Here is a 16,906-nt window from a genome sequence, read left to right on the forward strand (position 1 = left end):
TGCTCCCTCCCTTCTCTGGCCCTCTACTTAACCATCATATTAATGCTAACTACATTCTCTCTGTTATGCTCCCTGTACCCAACTATCAACTACTAATTTGTACTTCTTTAACCCTTCACCCCATTCTCACAATTGCTTTCTTTTAAAGTAGATTTACTGATTTTAAAGTAATATTTATTCATTGCAGAAGAATAAGAATATCTACTTAAACAACGAGAAAGAAAAATAAGCATTAATTCCACTGCCAAGGGATAATCAGAACTAATATTTTATTCTCTTATTTAATTCTTCTTATATATGTATATATAATACTATATGTATACACACACACTCATATACACACCTTTTGTATGATTTGTATTGTATATACAATTTTATATTAGGCTTTTTTTCACTAAATATATTCTTAAATGCTGTAAAGACTTTTAAATAAGATGGGGAAATACTTATATAGAAAAAAGAAAAAAGAATAGATGTTTGTTCATTATTTCAAATGTGTCAATTATACAAAAACACACCGAAGTAGGATGTTGAGAATGTTGCTTAGGCTTCCTAAAGTTTCATTTCCTCTCATCAGCAAGATGAGAATGATAATTGTAGCCACTACATGGGAATGTCATAGAAGTTCCTCAAGATAATGCAAGGAAAGTTGATGATGATAGTAAAAAGAAACTATGTGAAATTCTTAGCTATGGTTATAACTGAATGGGTTATAGGTATTTGTTATTTATTTTTATTAATAGATTTTTACTTTACTAAAATATTCACAGAACATGTGTTGCCTTTTATTTTTTCTTTTAATTAAACTTATTGGGATGACACTGGTTAATAAAACTATATAGGTTTCAAGTGTACAGTTCGATAGTATATCATCTGTTTATTGCATGGATTATTCACCACCCAAAGTTAAATCTTCCTGTCACCATATATTTAACCCCCTTTTCCCTCATCTACCTCCGCCGCTTCGCTCTGATAACCACTAATCCACTGTCTGTGTCCATGAGTCTCTATTTATTTGTCATGTTTGTTTCTTGCTTTCAGTTTTATATCCCACATGTAAGTGAAATCACATGGTTCTCAACTTTTAATCAGGAGAAAAAGGATATCCAAAAAACCTGGACATTAGCCCATACAGTGTCCTTGTTAAGACTGTGTAGAATGTTCTGAAACAGAGCCCTTGGGCATTCCTAGGAGGGTCCCTAATGCTGTCTCACTCCTTGCAGTCTCTGCTGCTTTTGACAGATAGGATATATTCTTATCTATGACAGTAGGGGACAAATGGCAGATATGAAGACTCAGAGTTGCTTCACCTCCTACAAATTAGTGGAGCTCTAATTAGAATGTTTCATTACTCCCCAATTTGAAATATCTGGTCTAACAACAAAATATTTGAAATTGAAACTGTCCTAGAAAGTTAGGCCATAAGGTAGTGGTCCTGTGTGCATTTTATTAGTCAAAGAAAACCTGCTCTGATGGTTCTCTGGATGTGAAAGGGCTGCTGCACTGCACAGCTCCAGGGGAATTTACCCAGGGCCTTCAGGAGTGAGCACTTTGGTAGGACTGAATAGTGGTTGCACATTCTCATTTGGATTTTGACACGGTTCCACCTACTATCACTCTCTTGGAGGCTAGATTGAAAGATAAAATTCCCTACCCACAGAAGCCTAGAGCGTGGTTGGAGAGTTTTTAAACATAAACAGGCAAAGAATGCATTAAATAATTGCTCTAATGTGACACTTCATATTTGAATAATATTTTTCATTCTTTCATTTGTTAGGTCCAGTTCATCATTATCACCATCCACTCAGGCCAGTTCTTTTTCATGGAGGATTGCAAGTACCAGTATCCAATCTTTGTGTACATTATTATGAGTTATGGGTGCATCTTTCTGCTGCTCTTTCTCCATTTTTGGCACCGTGCTTACACCAAAGGTCAAAGGCTGCCTAAAAATGTGAAAAATGGAACCTGCAAATACAAAGATCACTGAAATTCAAGCACAAAATAAATCTATGAATGAGACTTATATCTTGTCTTCCCTGACAATCGAGATATTCCCATGTGCAGTGCATTTTGTATATTTTTCAAAACCAAGAGCTTGTATTTTTATGATAAGTTATTGGGGTTTCTGATATTTGAGAGCCCAACATTTCCAGATAGCAGAGTCTTCTGATAATTAGAGCCTAAATCAGCCAGATTATTCAGCTGCTTTTAAAACTAATCCAAAAGTTTTGTTTAATAGATTTTGTTAAAAAGGAGGATATGAAACAGTACAGTACTTTTCAAAGAAATTCAGTATAAATGAGAAATATCATTAGATATTTTGAGCACAGACAGAGATCTATGCTGTACAATGAATTCCTTCTGCTAGGCCTGGAAACCTCTAACTGTGGCTCTTGCTTTGTAGCTTGTTGACTATATTCAGAAGACACTGTTCACTTCAGATTTAAATTCCCATTCTAAATGACTAACAAAGTTGAAGATTAAGTGAATTTTTAATGTTGTCATTTAAAATCACTAACAATAATTTTTAATGGATCTCTTGAGTAGCTGCCACCAGTTTTCCTGATAAGATTTTTTCACAGCCTTTTGTTACATGGAAATGTTTAGAAGTTAGAATCCTTTCAGTTAGTACATTGATGCAGTTGACACTAAGGTTATGTTACTATTTTGAAAACAAGATGATTTGTCTGGATGGCTTAATGAACATTTTATTATTACTGTTTTATAATTAACTTTTTGTATATTTCTGGAAACAGGTGAAATTGTCAATGGAAAAAGTGCTGTGTAATTCAGTGGGGAAAATCTATTGTCTGTTGTATTACGATGTCACTTTCTCATATTGTCACAGTTTAAAGGATTATTTGGTTACATATATATTCGTTAGACATGTAAACATTTGTATCATGAGCACACCGCAGGTACCCTTAAATCCTAAGTGATTTTCGACCACCCATCACATAGTTTCCATAGATGCATTACAGTGGCTTCTGAAGCAGTTGGAGGCAAATGGTGACACAGATTATACAGGGAAGATGATTTAGTTGTATAAAGGTCTCTCTTAATAAAGAAAGAGAGACTGCATAATAGTTATTGTTAGAGATATACTGCATGAAAAAATATTTTCTGAAATTATTAACAGCCTCGGTTGCTTTTTTCAGATTTATAAACTGTATAATGAAATACTACAATTTGTTTTGCATAGGTCTCATTACTTTAAAATTGCTACTTTCAAAAATTCTCTCATTCTCACATATTCTTGTTGGAGAACCCAGGCTAATGATCAGTAGAGTTTTGTCCAAGAAACAGAAATATTCAGACATTTCTGAATTTTTCTTGATAGCTTATTTTTTCCTATTATGTTTATACTTGATTTTTGAAGGATTGCTTATACTTATATGACTTTAAATGATTAGTACTTATGGATTTTGCATAACACATAATGATACTTGCAGAACCAAGTCTGAGTGTTTACTCACTGTAAACTCCTATAGTTCTCTGTCTCCCCATAATCTATTAAACTATACCATGGCCTTTTCTCTTCACACTTACCAGATTTATAAGGTCGAGTGCCTTTAAGTGACTTTTGATGACTTCACTTGCTTACAGTATCAGGTTTAAGAAATTAGGGGGTGGGGGAGGATAAAGAACAGGGGGAGTAGAGCTAAAAGAAACAGCAGATCTAATTTATTTCAGTGATGGTCTCAGGATTCCTTAAGTTTTTTTCTGTTTTGGCTCTTGTAATCCAACCTGTGCTAAATGAGAAGATGTGGTAGGTGCTGTTATATATACAGACAATTGCCAAAGACCAAAAATAAAAGTAGATAAAACAGGAGAGTTTTTCTTGCATACTTTCTTAATTTCTTCATTTATTTTCTTGCATACTTTCTGACCTGCATTGTACAACTACTCCTAACCGCCCTGTAGTCTTTGAAATGTTTGATGTGCCTATCAGCTAACAGCAACATGTGATAGAACCACATTCTAAATTGTGTGAATCAAAACGGAGAGCTGGAATTTAACATGAAAAGAAATCACAGCTGGCAAAAGTATCCTCCATATAAACATCAGCAGAGCAAAATGCATATCACTAGATGTAGAATTTGCACAGGAATCATTTTCTTAAAGGATTTTGTGAGTTACAGAGAGTTTCTATTAGGGTTTCATCCCATTTTTCAGGACTTTATTGCCTTTGGGTTTGCTTATCTAACAAATAGAGCCCAGTTACAAAATCTGATTTATGACATAATGCTCTATGAATCCTTGAGAACCTACATCTATATTACGAATAAATAGAAATACAAAATTTTAAATATCAATGAGACATCACCATTTTACAGTCTAAGTAGCATTCTTAATTGAGTAGACTACATTGTTACCTAAATCATAAGGTTATTTCCTTAATTATCTCCTATTTCTGTCAAAGTTGGGGTGTGTATATATTATAATAAATGTGTGGCATTACATGCGTGTATCTTTGTTTTCAGACTCTAACTGAAAAAAAAAAAAAAACACCTACCCATATGCTTGCATGGATAGATGGTTTTTCACCTGAATACTCATTTAACCAAAACACTTTACACATTAATTGTACACTTGTGATGTTCAGAGCCCTGTGATACAAAGAGGCTCGTGACATAGTTGGGACCTCCTGAAGTTTACAGACTGGTGGAGGAAATTATGTTACAGGGCAGTATATGATAGATGCTCTATTTGAATTTGAGTTCCGTGTTTAAGATGTGCAGACTTTCAAAATGGGTGATGGGTTAGTGGGCAAGGTGTTCTAAGTGAAAAAGAAGTAACAGCAAAGGTGAGGGGAAGGAAAGTATTAAGAAAGTTGAGGTAATGGCCAGTAGACTAACTGAAAGTGAGGCTTCTTGTAGATGCTACATAGAGATGAGGCCAGAAAGGGAGGCCAGCTCTGACCTGGGTGACACACTGCTCCAGCATCTGGGCTGATTCTCCAGGCAAAGGAGCATTCAGTGGTTTTCGATAGAAGTATGATCAAAGCAGTACTTTCGGATGAGTCATCTGGTTGAGTGGGGTGGGGCGGGGTGGAGGCATGAGACACTAAAGGCAAAGATACATTAGTTGGTTAAGGATGAGGTAAAGAGAGCCAGAGTGTGATGGAAAGAAAGAGGCTAATGTGTGAGAGCTTATGATGGACAGTCAGTCCTGGAGACTGACTGACCAAGGATGGACTATGTAGCAGGGTCCAAGGAACAGTGTGGCGGTGTGGAAATTTGCCTGAATCTGAAGCTGTGAGGCAGGCATGTCGGATGTCAGTTGGAGGCATGGACCTTGGACAAATCAGTTAACCTCTCGCAGCTTTTGATTCTTCATCTATAAAATGAGAATACTAGTACATGGATTGTTATGTGGCTTAAATGAGATAATGTATTTAAAAGCCCTTTGTAGTAATTGGTAAAAATATGAAATAATATGTGTGCAGAGACTATAGACGCAGCAGAGTTGAGTGGGGAGGAAAAAAAATGAGTTCTAGCCTAAGACAGAGCAAAGGTTATGGTTCTGTCCACCTCAGGTGGAATAAGGTATGTGTTACTTTGATATGGGGCAAGATAATAGTTTCTCTAGATGTTTCCACCAGGTGTAACTATGTTGTGAGTAGAACAGACTCACAATATGTCTTATGATTCCAGGTTTCCCCAGAGAAGACCAGAGGTTCTGACTTTTCTGTGGCTATCTGGGTGTGGTTATGGCTTTTATTGACAGCTTATATTAGGTCAGGCTGTACATGTGCATGTAACCTAAAAATCCTTACAAACTACAACACTGAAAATATCCAAAAGAGCATTTGTGTCTATAGTTAAACAGCAGGAATAGGAAAATATTGCCTATAACTTGTTTATATTCTAGGACCCAGGCATTTGATTAATTTAGGGAACAGTCTGGTTACTAAAAGGAGAAAACTTGTTACAATGTCTTATTGGCTTAAAGTGTCCAGGCTACACAAGGGGGCATTCTGTTCCTAGTACTTACAACCTCAGTAGGGATGACATAAGAATCTATCTTAATGTGAAAGCTGTGAGCTCAGAGCTGCTGTCTTAAAAGCTGCACAAATTCCTGTCAGTGCATCTTCTGCTTGCTTTATGTTTTCTTGTCCACGAATCTTTTCCTTTCTTTTTATTCTTGTGCTAAACATTCTACTTTGCACCCAAATAGTTTTGCCTGGATTACAGAATTCTCCTTGGCCTTTTTATACTTTCCCCCCAATACAAAGACCTTTTATCTTACTAGGCTGCTCTCATGGAGAGAAGCCTGTAGTAGCTGAGAGCACAGAATCGGGAACCAGTATGTCTGGTCAAATCCTGGATCTGACATTTACTCACTGTGTGGCCTAGACACCCTCTCTGTGTTTTAGTGTCCCCACTGAAAATGGGAACAATGACACTGCTTTTCCTCATCAGTTTAATGTGAGGATTAAATGAGTTAATACAAGGAGAAACTTTTAGACCAGTGCTTAACCTCCAGTTGTTAAGGCCCAAAACCTCAGAGTCATCCTCATCTCTCCATCTCTATCTCTCTGTCTCTCTGTCTCTCTATCTCTCTCTCTCCCCCTCTCTCCATCAAAGGCATCACCTTAAAGTATAAACAGAATATGACCAGTTCTGAGCCGTTTTACATCATGTCTTAATTTCTGGAATAGCTTCCTATCTGAATCACCGCTCCTCATCTCTTTTATAATGCTATGTCCACATCACATTCAAAGTTGTCTCAAAACAAATTAAATCATGTCATTCTTTTACTCAAAACCTTCCAGTGGCTTCTAGTTTCATGCAGAGAAAAAGCCAAAGTCTTTGCCATGGTCAACGAGACCCTCTGTTATCCGTCTCCCACCTGCTATCGTGCCTCTGTTCTCACGTCTTATGACCCCTTCCTTGGCTCCCTCTGCCCAGTCACACTGGCCTCATGGTCACTGGACCAAGTGAAATACATTTTCATTTTAGGGCCCTTGGTTTAGCTTTTGCCTCTGCCCAAAAAACTCTTTCCCAAGTAACTGCTTGGCTGAACCCCTCACTGCCCGTCAGTCTGCTCAGATGTCGCCTTCTGAGTGAGGCACACCGTGTTTACTACGACGGCCTACACCTCGACCTCTCTTTATGTTCTTTCTTTCTTCCCTTACATCACTTACTACCTTGTCACATGCTATACAATGTACTTGTTTATATTTAAATTGTTTCTCGACTCTCTTCCTCATTAGAAAGGAGGGTACCCTGTCCTCAAGGGTAGACATTTGGTCTGTTCACTGCCGGTGCATAGAAGAACAAAGGCTGGCATTTTACGGGAGTGGAATGTCCCTCCACTGGAATTTGTCATGTGTTTTTATGATTAGATTGGGATTATTAGTTTTTAGGAGGAAGACGACAGAAGAAAAGTATTCTTATCATGTCATATCAAGGGTACATACTATCAATATGACTTTTCACTGTTGCTATCAACCTTGACCACCTAGTTAAGGTAATGTTACTCTCTTTTTCTTCCTTTTTATACTTTATTCTTTGGAAGGAGTCACTGTGCACTGGCACACTTAAGGATTTCCCCGTAAGAGCAAAGTATCTACATAAATTATTTGAAATTCTTCTGTATGGGTAAAGTGCCTTTCCTCATCTATTATTTAATCACTTATTTATATATTATAATAGTATGGACTCATGAATATCTGTATGATGCGTTGGGTTATAATCCAATATGACCTTATTTATTTTCTTGCTCACATTCTTCCAGCTTTGGCCATTGGGAGGCCATCTAGGTAGCTCCTGTTTTATTTTGATATATCCTCACTTCCTTACTTTCTGGTACTAAAGATCCTCCAGGCTCATTTTTCATATTTCCTGGCTCAGTCTTAGAATCAGCCAGTTCTGTAAGGAGTCTTGGTTCCTTTGATTGGAGAATCGTATTAGAAACCAAGAGCTGATGCTAGGTGTGCTAAATGCTTCTGGAGTATCATTGCTTCTAGGCCCTCTCAGCTGACAGAGCAAGGAAGTATATGTGTGTATACTAACCAGTGTATATATACATATTTATTAATATTGCCATATGTAACTTTATATCTATATTAATACAAACATGAGTTCACAATGATATCTTCAATTCTAATCCATTACCATGTGGATCATTCTAAATGCCTTTGCCCCTTGCTTGTCTCTAACTCCAACAGTGAGAAACCTGGCTCCCAACATCTGCCATTTATTTACTTAATGATTCAATTCTAGTATATATGTATAGTGGTTTCAGAAGTCTTAAACCATGCTCTATTAACTAGAGTTCCCTTTGTTTTCATTTACAAACCACTCATTTCCAGAATTACTTAGGTCTGCACTTTTCTCCCTCATCCTCTTTAATGAGTTTGTTTCATATATTTGTAATACAGTTAGATTTTTTTGGGTTACATTATACATTCCATCTGGGACCCTCTCACCTTCTAAATGATTTTTGCATCCTTTAACATTGACTCTTGATGCTATACAGCTCTTTGCGTTTTGACAAATGTGTGGTGGTGTGTCCACCATTCCAGTATCAAATGGAACAGTTTCAATGCCCTAAAAATCCTTTGCACTTCACTGGTTCAACCCTTCCCTACCCTGGACTCCCAGCACCCACTGATCTGTTTGCCATTTCTCTAGTTTTATCTATTCCGGAATGTCATAGAAGTGGAATCACACAGTAGGCAGCCTTTTTAGATTAGGTAGTTCCACTTATAAATATGCATTTAAGATTCCTCCATTTTTTTGTTTGGCTTAATAGCTCATTTCTTTTTACTGCTCAATTATATTCCATTGTCTGAATGTACCAGAGTTCTTTATTCATTTGCCTATCGAAGGACAGTTTGGGAGTGAATAAAACTGCTATAAACATTCACATGCTGATTTTTGTATGGTTATAGATTTTCAAATCAAGTGGGTAAATACATAGGAGCACAACTGCTGGATTGTATAGTAAGACATGTCTCGCTTTGCAAAAAAACAGCCGAAATGTTAGCTAAAGTGGCTGTACCATTTTGCATTCCCACCAACAAAGAATGAGAGTTCCTATTGTTCCACATTCTCAGCAGAATTTGATATTTACAGATTTTTAGATTTTAGACATTCTAAGAGGTGTATAATATTATCTCATTATCACTTTAATTTGCATTTTCCTCACTACAAATGATTTTTAGTATAATCTAATTCTTTTTATTACTCATATGGAATGCATTTTAGTTTCTGATTTTTTGCATATTTCTGTACATTCTCTAGTCTTTGTTCAGGTGCTTTCTCCTCCATGAAATCTTTACAGATTTTATTATTCCTCACTAACACCTCTCTCTTTTGAATTTCTATTGCACTATAATGGAGTTACATCATACCCATATTTAACTTACTCAAATTCAAGTACAGATCCACAATCTTTCCTTGTGATTACAAAATCCAAAAGGCCCAGGAACCCAAAGTTTGTAAGTTTGTAGCAAACTTATTTAGTAGCCAAACCTGACTTGGGCCCTGAGAGGCTATTCATCTTTTTATTCATCCACATAGGATGGATTTTCATATATTTTAATGTAGAAATATGAATGTGTTTGATTAGGGAGTGCTGCCTGAACCTCTTCTGTGATGTTAAATAATATATATGTATAAAATATATATAAAATATGTATAAAAAATATATATGTATATATGTATAAAATATATGTATAATATATATGTTAAATAATATATATGTACTTCCCCTCAGAAGTATGTTAGATTACATTTATTAATCTTCAGGGGAGTGGAAGTATTTTAATTTCCTGGGGACTGGTAGGTGGAGAATGGATCCAAAGAGGCCAAGAGATACCTTTGTTTCCTGAGAGTAGAGGGGAGCTTCATCTTCCCTCTGATAGTATCTCTGGAGATAGTCTGGTCAGCAAAGTTAGACATAGCCCGGTTAAGATTTCTGGACCTTGAGACTGGTCCTAATGTAGAAAGGAGCTGCTGAATCTCTGGAAAGAGGGAGAGAAGGTCAATGGACATTGCAAGAGCCATCTCTAATCTCAGATGACAAAAGGCATGCTTTAGCCTGTCCACCTTCCCATACTTTGAGAAAATTTGAAAAGAACTGAGGGCATATTTTTATCTGTTAAAATAAATAGGACCAGTCTATGGCCATGCCACCCTGAACACGCCCAATCTTGGCTTATCTCCGAAGCTAAGCAGGGTCAGGCCTGGTTAGTACTTGGGTGGGAGACCACCTAGGAAGACCAAGTGCTGTAGGTGTAAAAATAAATAACTAGATAGATAGGTAGGTAGGTAGGTAGGTAGGTAGATAGATAGATAGATAGATAGGACCTGTAAGAATACCAACTAGTGAGAACAAATGTCAGAGTAAGAAATCAAGTTGGACTATAAAAAATAGAGAAGTTCTATTTCTTGGAGTCATGAGTTTGTGGTCTAAAACTCATACCTGGCATATAGAGGTAAAATTATATCCAGTCCTGACAGAGAGATTGATCATACTCTCTAATTTTCACTGGAGAGCACTTTTGCATAAAACTGCAATATATTTTGTCCTAGTCAAATCATGGACTTACTTTAAAGGAGTAACATCTAATTTCTTGTCTCTGACTACAGGAGAGAAGGGAGCAGCTGTTGCTCCTGGATGATGGTGGTGGTTGGTGATGGTGGTGATCATGGTATGGTGTGTGATTATTTTTCATATATAGTGGATGCCTTCCTCACTTCAATAACTGCCAATTTCTTCCTCGTGGGCTACTACTGACTACCATGGACTGATCATGCAGATTCTTCTTATTTTTCCCTCCTGGGGTGGAGCATATAAATCTCCAGACTAAATATAACTACTACTTTAAAAAATTTTTGTCCTGTGCATTTCACAATCACATTGCCATTTTTGTATGAATGTCTTTATCGTCATTTCTTAATAGGCTCTAATACTTCAGGGTTATGGTATCTGTAATATAGTTAAATTTATCTTTTCTAATTCATCATTGTATTCTTACATATTTATTTTTATTTTTTTTCAAATTTATTGAAGTATAACTGACAAATAGGAATTGTATATATATGAGGTATGCAACTTGATGTTTTGTATTTATTGCGAAACGATCACCACTATCAAGCTAATTATCATATCCTTCGCCTCACATAGTAACTATTTTCTTCTTTCTCTTTTCTTTTTTTGGAGGGGAGGTAGTAAGATCATTTAAGATCTACTCTTTTAGCAAATATCACATATACACTACAGTATTGTTAACTATAGTCACCATGCTGTACATTAGATCCCCAGAACTTATTCATCTTGCATAACTGAAACTTTGTACCCTTTGACCAATATCTCCACATTTTTCTTCCCCCTCAATCTCTCTGGCCTCTGGCAAACACCATTCGACTGTCGGCTTCTATGAGTATGACATTTTCGATTCTACATATAAGTGAGATCATAGAGTATTTGTCTTTCTGTGTCTGGCTTATTTTACTTTTAATAATGTCCTTCAGGTTAATTTATGTTGTCACTAAATAAGGATTTCTTCCTTTTTTAAGGCTAAATAATATTCTATTATATGCATTTATATATAATATTATATATATAAAGAAATGTTATATACATATATATAACATTTCATCCATTCATCCTTTGATGGACATATGTTGTTTCCATATCTTGGCTATTGTGAATAATGCTATAATGAACATGGGAGTGAAGATATCAATTTTGAGATACTGATTTCATTTTCTTTAAATATACATTCAGAAATGGAATTGTTAGATCATATGGTATTTCTGTTTTTAATTTTTGAGGCCTTTCTATACTGTTTCCTATAATGGCTGTACCAATATACATTCCCACCAACAGAGTACAAGGGTTCTCTTTTCTCCACATCCTTGCTAACTCTTATCTTTTGTGTTGTTGATAATGGCCATTCTAACAGGTGTGAGGTGATATTTTATTGTGGTTTCAGAATAACTTTTATTTTCTAATTTTAGAATAAAAAAATAAAAGGAAAGATTTTTAATGTTAGTAAATATAGTATTTTCCTCTTTTAAGAACTTATACCTCAAGAAGCAAAGATAGTTTTATTTCTAGAAATAATTTTTTTTCTGTAAAGGATTTTGTTCTTTAAACCATTAGTGTATTTAATCCAACTTATATTATCAAGTTTTAATTTCTTAAAAATTAATTTTTGGAAGGAAGCGGATTCCCTTTGTTTAACATCATATAATAATAGTCTACTTAATGTGCTTTCTTTTTTCCTTTTGATGGGGGTGAAATAAACAATAAACAATATCCGTTTTTTTCTCCCATACAAAAAGAAAAGGAAATTTTAGATCTTGTTATTAAATAAACAATATAGATACATTCAAGTGCATTCTCCATCTCACATTTTACCTGCCCCCTCCTTACTACAGACCTCAAGCCATCCTGCTCTTCATTCACCATTACCACTGCTCTCTATTTCAAACTGTTTCAGGGCTGGGACAGATGAGGTTTTTAGTAGGGTCACACCTTATGCTGGCAACAGGGCAGAGCCTTTGGAATAGGAGAGGGGTGAAGGTAAGCCCTATGCTCAGACACTTGCCTACCTTAACCTCTTGCTCATCCTTTCCCCCTCCCCACGGAAATCCAAATTTAGTATATGTGCTGCCGAAGCAAGCACTACAAAGATCCCAAGAAATTTCCAGCTCCTGACCCATCTTTTTCTCTTCCTCCAGAGATATCCACCTACTTTTGAAGCCTTTTGAAATGTTTGGTTATTGACTGTGCACCCTTGTGTTTCTAAACTCCCACCATTATCAACTCAAATATCATTTTTGTATTTTCTTACCAGTTATGTGTATGTGTGTGTGTGCATGTATGTATATACATATGTATGTATATATGTGTGTGTGTATGTATATATATATATATGTATGTATATGTGTGTGTGTGTGTATTTTTGTATTTTCTTACCAGGTGTGTGTGTGTGTGTGTGTGTGCGCGCGCGCGCGTGCGCGCGCGCACACACACACACACACACACACAAACAGAAAGAGTAGGGGCTGGTAAGGAGAGCATAGAGAGGAGCCCATTAACTAAATTTCTCACTATCTGTAGAAATCTTTAGAGAGCCGCAAAATGGGTGTGTACTTGCTTCAGTGACAGGAAGTGACAGTGATATTTCACAGCCACCGCCCTACTGGAAAGAACCTTGCACCTGGAATGCTAACTTGCGTCCTTGCCCCAGCCAATCTTTTCTGCATTAGCCAATATCCATTTAAAATGTAGACCTAATTATGCCTCTTTTCTGCTTAAACTCTTAAATGGTTTCCCATTACTTGGACAATAAAGACTAAAACCCTTAACTTGCCCTTAAGGTCCTATGAAATCAGCATCTGCTCAGCCTTCCAGCTACTCCAATAGCCCCCTTTCTTAACTTTTGACTGAATAAAGACCTCAATATTCTTTTGGTTTCTCAAACATACCAAGTTCTTCTCTTTACCTCTGTCTGGAACCTGCGCAACTGACGACCTCCTTAATCCTTTGCCAACACCGCCACCACCAGCAACATGTACACAAACTCCTTACCCTTGAACTGAATAATTCTGACCCATTCTTTCAGATCTTAGATCTCAGTTCATATTTTCTGGGATGCCTTCCCAACTACCCAGAGTATATCAGCTTCCCTGTTGAATGCCTAAAACTCAGTGTGCATTAGAGTACATACAGTATTTTTAGTTAACTATTTGTATGATCATCTAATTTGTATTTGCTTTCCCCTCTAGACTGTAAGCTCCATAAGCGCCTTGACTGTGTTTGTCTTGGTTCAAGTTTTATCCTTGGTTCTTAGCATAACCCCGCACAGAGTAAGCAGTCAAAAAAATATCCATTGAATCAATATAGAAATATAAAGACAAGGTGTGAGTCTGTTCTGTATTATACTGGTTCATGTGTTGAGGTATAGGAGGGTTAATTCATAACACCTTATTTTTCTCCTGCTTAAATTTGGAATGAACTTGGAGATAGATGCAGGAGTCAGTCAGGTAAAGATAAAAACTTCAATGTTAGTACTGAAGAAAAATGGTATAAGAAATACCATTTCCAGTAAAAAGGAACGGAGGCCCATTGGAGAAGTGGTTGATTTCAGATCTGGAGAAGAAACTATACAAGATGAGCTTGAAACATCTTGCAGTAGAAGTAAAGATACTATTTAAAGATTAATGGTGATATATTAAAAAGACATAGGAGCTGGTTTCAAAAAGAACAATAATGGATCCAAATTCGTTAAATAAACAAAGAATTCATGAGTCCATAATGATACTCAAAAAAGCAGGAACAGGAGTGGAGAGAAGGAAAGCTCTACTTTACATAGATTGCCATTAAAAAATGTAGAAGAAACAATAGAATTAGAAAATTGCTATTTGTAACTACCATTATAATAAAAGATTGGCAATAGATGCAAAGCCATTGGGTATAAAGTTTGATGGTGAATAGGATATGCATATGGTTTCATAATATCGCCCTAAAGATAATTTTAAGTCTAAAGAAAAAAGAAGAGATCTGTTGTGTAACACCTTAACCAAGTGATTAAATTCAACATCAGAGATAATGGACTAACTGATATCATGTTCTTCCTGATGTTATCCAATTAGAAGCACACAAAATCACCAATTAGTATTCTTGCCCAATGTTTAACATGAATATAATCATAAGGAAGCATCATCGTGGTATATTCTATGACACAGATAATCTGGATTTTTCAAATTTGTCAATGTCATCTAAAAAGGACGGGGATTATTTTAGATTATGGAGAGTAAAGAGACAACTATGCAATGTGTGGTCCTTAAAATACATATAAAGGAAATTTTGAGGCAAATTGGAGAAATTTAAATATGGAATATCTATTAGATAATGTATATTTGTAAATTTCATAGGAGTAAAAATGGTATCATAGTTAAGTAGAAAAATGCTCTTGTCCTTAGGAGATGCTTATTGAACTACAGAGGTTCAGCTGAGAGAGAGAGAGAGAGAGAGAGAGAGAGAGAGAGAAATGCAGCGCAATGTATTTGGAGAATACATAGGTGTCATTGGACTATTCTTTCAACTTTTCTGTAGGTTTGAAATTTTTCCAAATAAAAGTTTGCCAGGGAAGTGATTAGGAGATGGCTTTAGGCCTGTTGAGTAAGTGGACTTCCTAATACTTCCTTATACCTAAATTAGATAGACTTAACCTTGCCATAGGCACTTCTGGACAACTACAGGCTTCTCCCATCTCATGTTTTTTCTGCCCCTTGCCACAGGGTCTGTTATTATAAAATTGATGGCTCAGAATAGCAGAACAAATTTGGTAAACTTTGTAGGTAGGTAGATCCCACAGAAAACACAGTATGGCCTAAGCCATGCTTGCTCAGTTTTCCTCAGTTAAACTTACTGTTCAGAGAAGTTTCGAGACTAAAAATAATCCTCTAGGGCAGTGGTTCTCAAACTAGATTGTGCTTTAGAATCATTTGGGGATCCTCTGCCCAGAACATAAACTAGAATAATTAAATCACAATCTATGGAGGTGGAACTCAGGCATCACTAGTTTTTGAAGCTCCTCTAGCGATTCCAATGTGCAGACAAGTCTGAGAATGGCTGCTTTGAGGTAAGTCTCTTCATGTGGGAACGTAATTAACTGAGGAATAAAGTATTTACTCCCAACATCAGTCAGGAAAGATGCCAGGCCTGACTCTTGAGCCCACAGGCTCAGCAGGAAAAACAAAAAAAAAGCTCCTTGGGATCTTAGAGAATAATGAGAGAGACCCTTGCCCCTTCAACCATCTAGCCTCTACCCTGCCGTAGTCTCCTTCCTTGGCCACAGTATTGTAAAACTTTCTGTTTGGTTCTAGTAGCTATTTTGTAGACCTCATAGAATTTTCTTCATAGCCAATAGTTGTCTGCAAATAAAGACAGTTTAATGGACTCTTTCAAATCTAGGTGTTTTTTTTTTAATTTCTTTTTCTTGCCTCGTTCCCCTAGCTAGAACCTCCAGTACAGTGTTAAATAGAAATGGCGAAAGCAGACATTCTTGTCTTGCTGCTGATCTTAGGAAGAAAGTTTTGAGTCTTTTGCCAGTAAGTATGATGTTAGCTGTTGGATTTTCACAGATTCTTATTAGACTGAGAAAGCTCTCTTCTGGTCCCTAGTTTATTGAAAGATTTTTTAATTTTTTAAATCAGAAATATATGTTGGATATTGTGAAATGATTTTTCTATTATTTTCCTTATTAAAGAAATGTTTAAAATATAAATTTCAAACATAACAAGAATAGACAAAACAGTAATATGTACATTCATGTACTCATCATCTAGCTTGTTAGAAGTGGAAATTCTCAGGTCCCCCCAAAAGTCCTGTTGAATTGGAAACTCTGGGGCAGAGCCAACTAATCTGTGTTTTAACAAGTAATCCAGGTGATTCTGATGCATGCTAAAGTTCTAAAACCACTGCCCTAAAACATTAAGGAGTCTTTTAAAAGATAACTATAATACAATTATCACACCTAAAATTTTAAATTATAGTTTTGATCTTCAAATAACTATTTAGTATTCAAACTTCCAATTGTCTAATTGCTTTTTAAATCTTTTAGTTTTTGTTATTTTTACAGTTGGTTAATTATGATCCAAATAATGTCTACACACTGTGATTAGTTGGTTCGTCTTTTAAATCCCTTATGGGTTTTTCCTCCATCTTCCATGCTCCTCCTTTCTTGCAATTGTACAGACTTGGTCATTTATAGAATCTGCATTCCAGATTTTACTGCTTGCAGCCCCTCATATTCTCCTATCCTCTACATTTCCTATATATTGGTGGTTGAAACATAACTCTGAGGTCAGGTTTAGGTTGCATTTTAGGGGCAAAAATTCTTGGTAGATGGCATTGTGATCCTTATTTCTTTGAA

General features: G+C 36.1%; 1 protein-coding gene across 2 annotated transcripts in view; it reads left to right on the forward strand.

Moving 5' to 3' along the window:
* Positions 1–9,592, forward strand: part of ELOVL7 (ELOVL fatty acid elongase 7) — a 72,835-nt gene extending 63,243 nt beyond the window's left edge. For both annotated transcript variants that reach the window (XM_016137056.2, XM_016137057.2), the window contains exon 8: positions 1,778–9,592. In XM_016137056.2, coding sequence (XP_015992542.1) covers positions 1,778–1,987 — 210 coding nt within the window. In that variant the 3' untranslated portion in view covers positions 1,988–9,592. The remainder of the gene's footprint in view (positions 1–1,777) is intronic.
* The last annotated feature ends 7,314 nt before the right edge of the window (positions 9,593–16,906 follow it).

Source organism: Rousettus aegyptiacus, unplaced genomic scaffold (assembly GCF_014176215.1).
Source record: "Rousettus aegyptiacus isolate mRouAeg1 unplaced genomic scaffold, mRouAeg1.p scaffold_m13_p_8, whole genome shotgun sequence".
NCBI classification, from domain to species: Eukaryota; Metazoa; Chordata; class Mammalia; order Chiroptera; family Pteropodidae; genus Rousettus; species Rousettus aegyptiacus.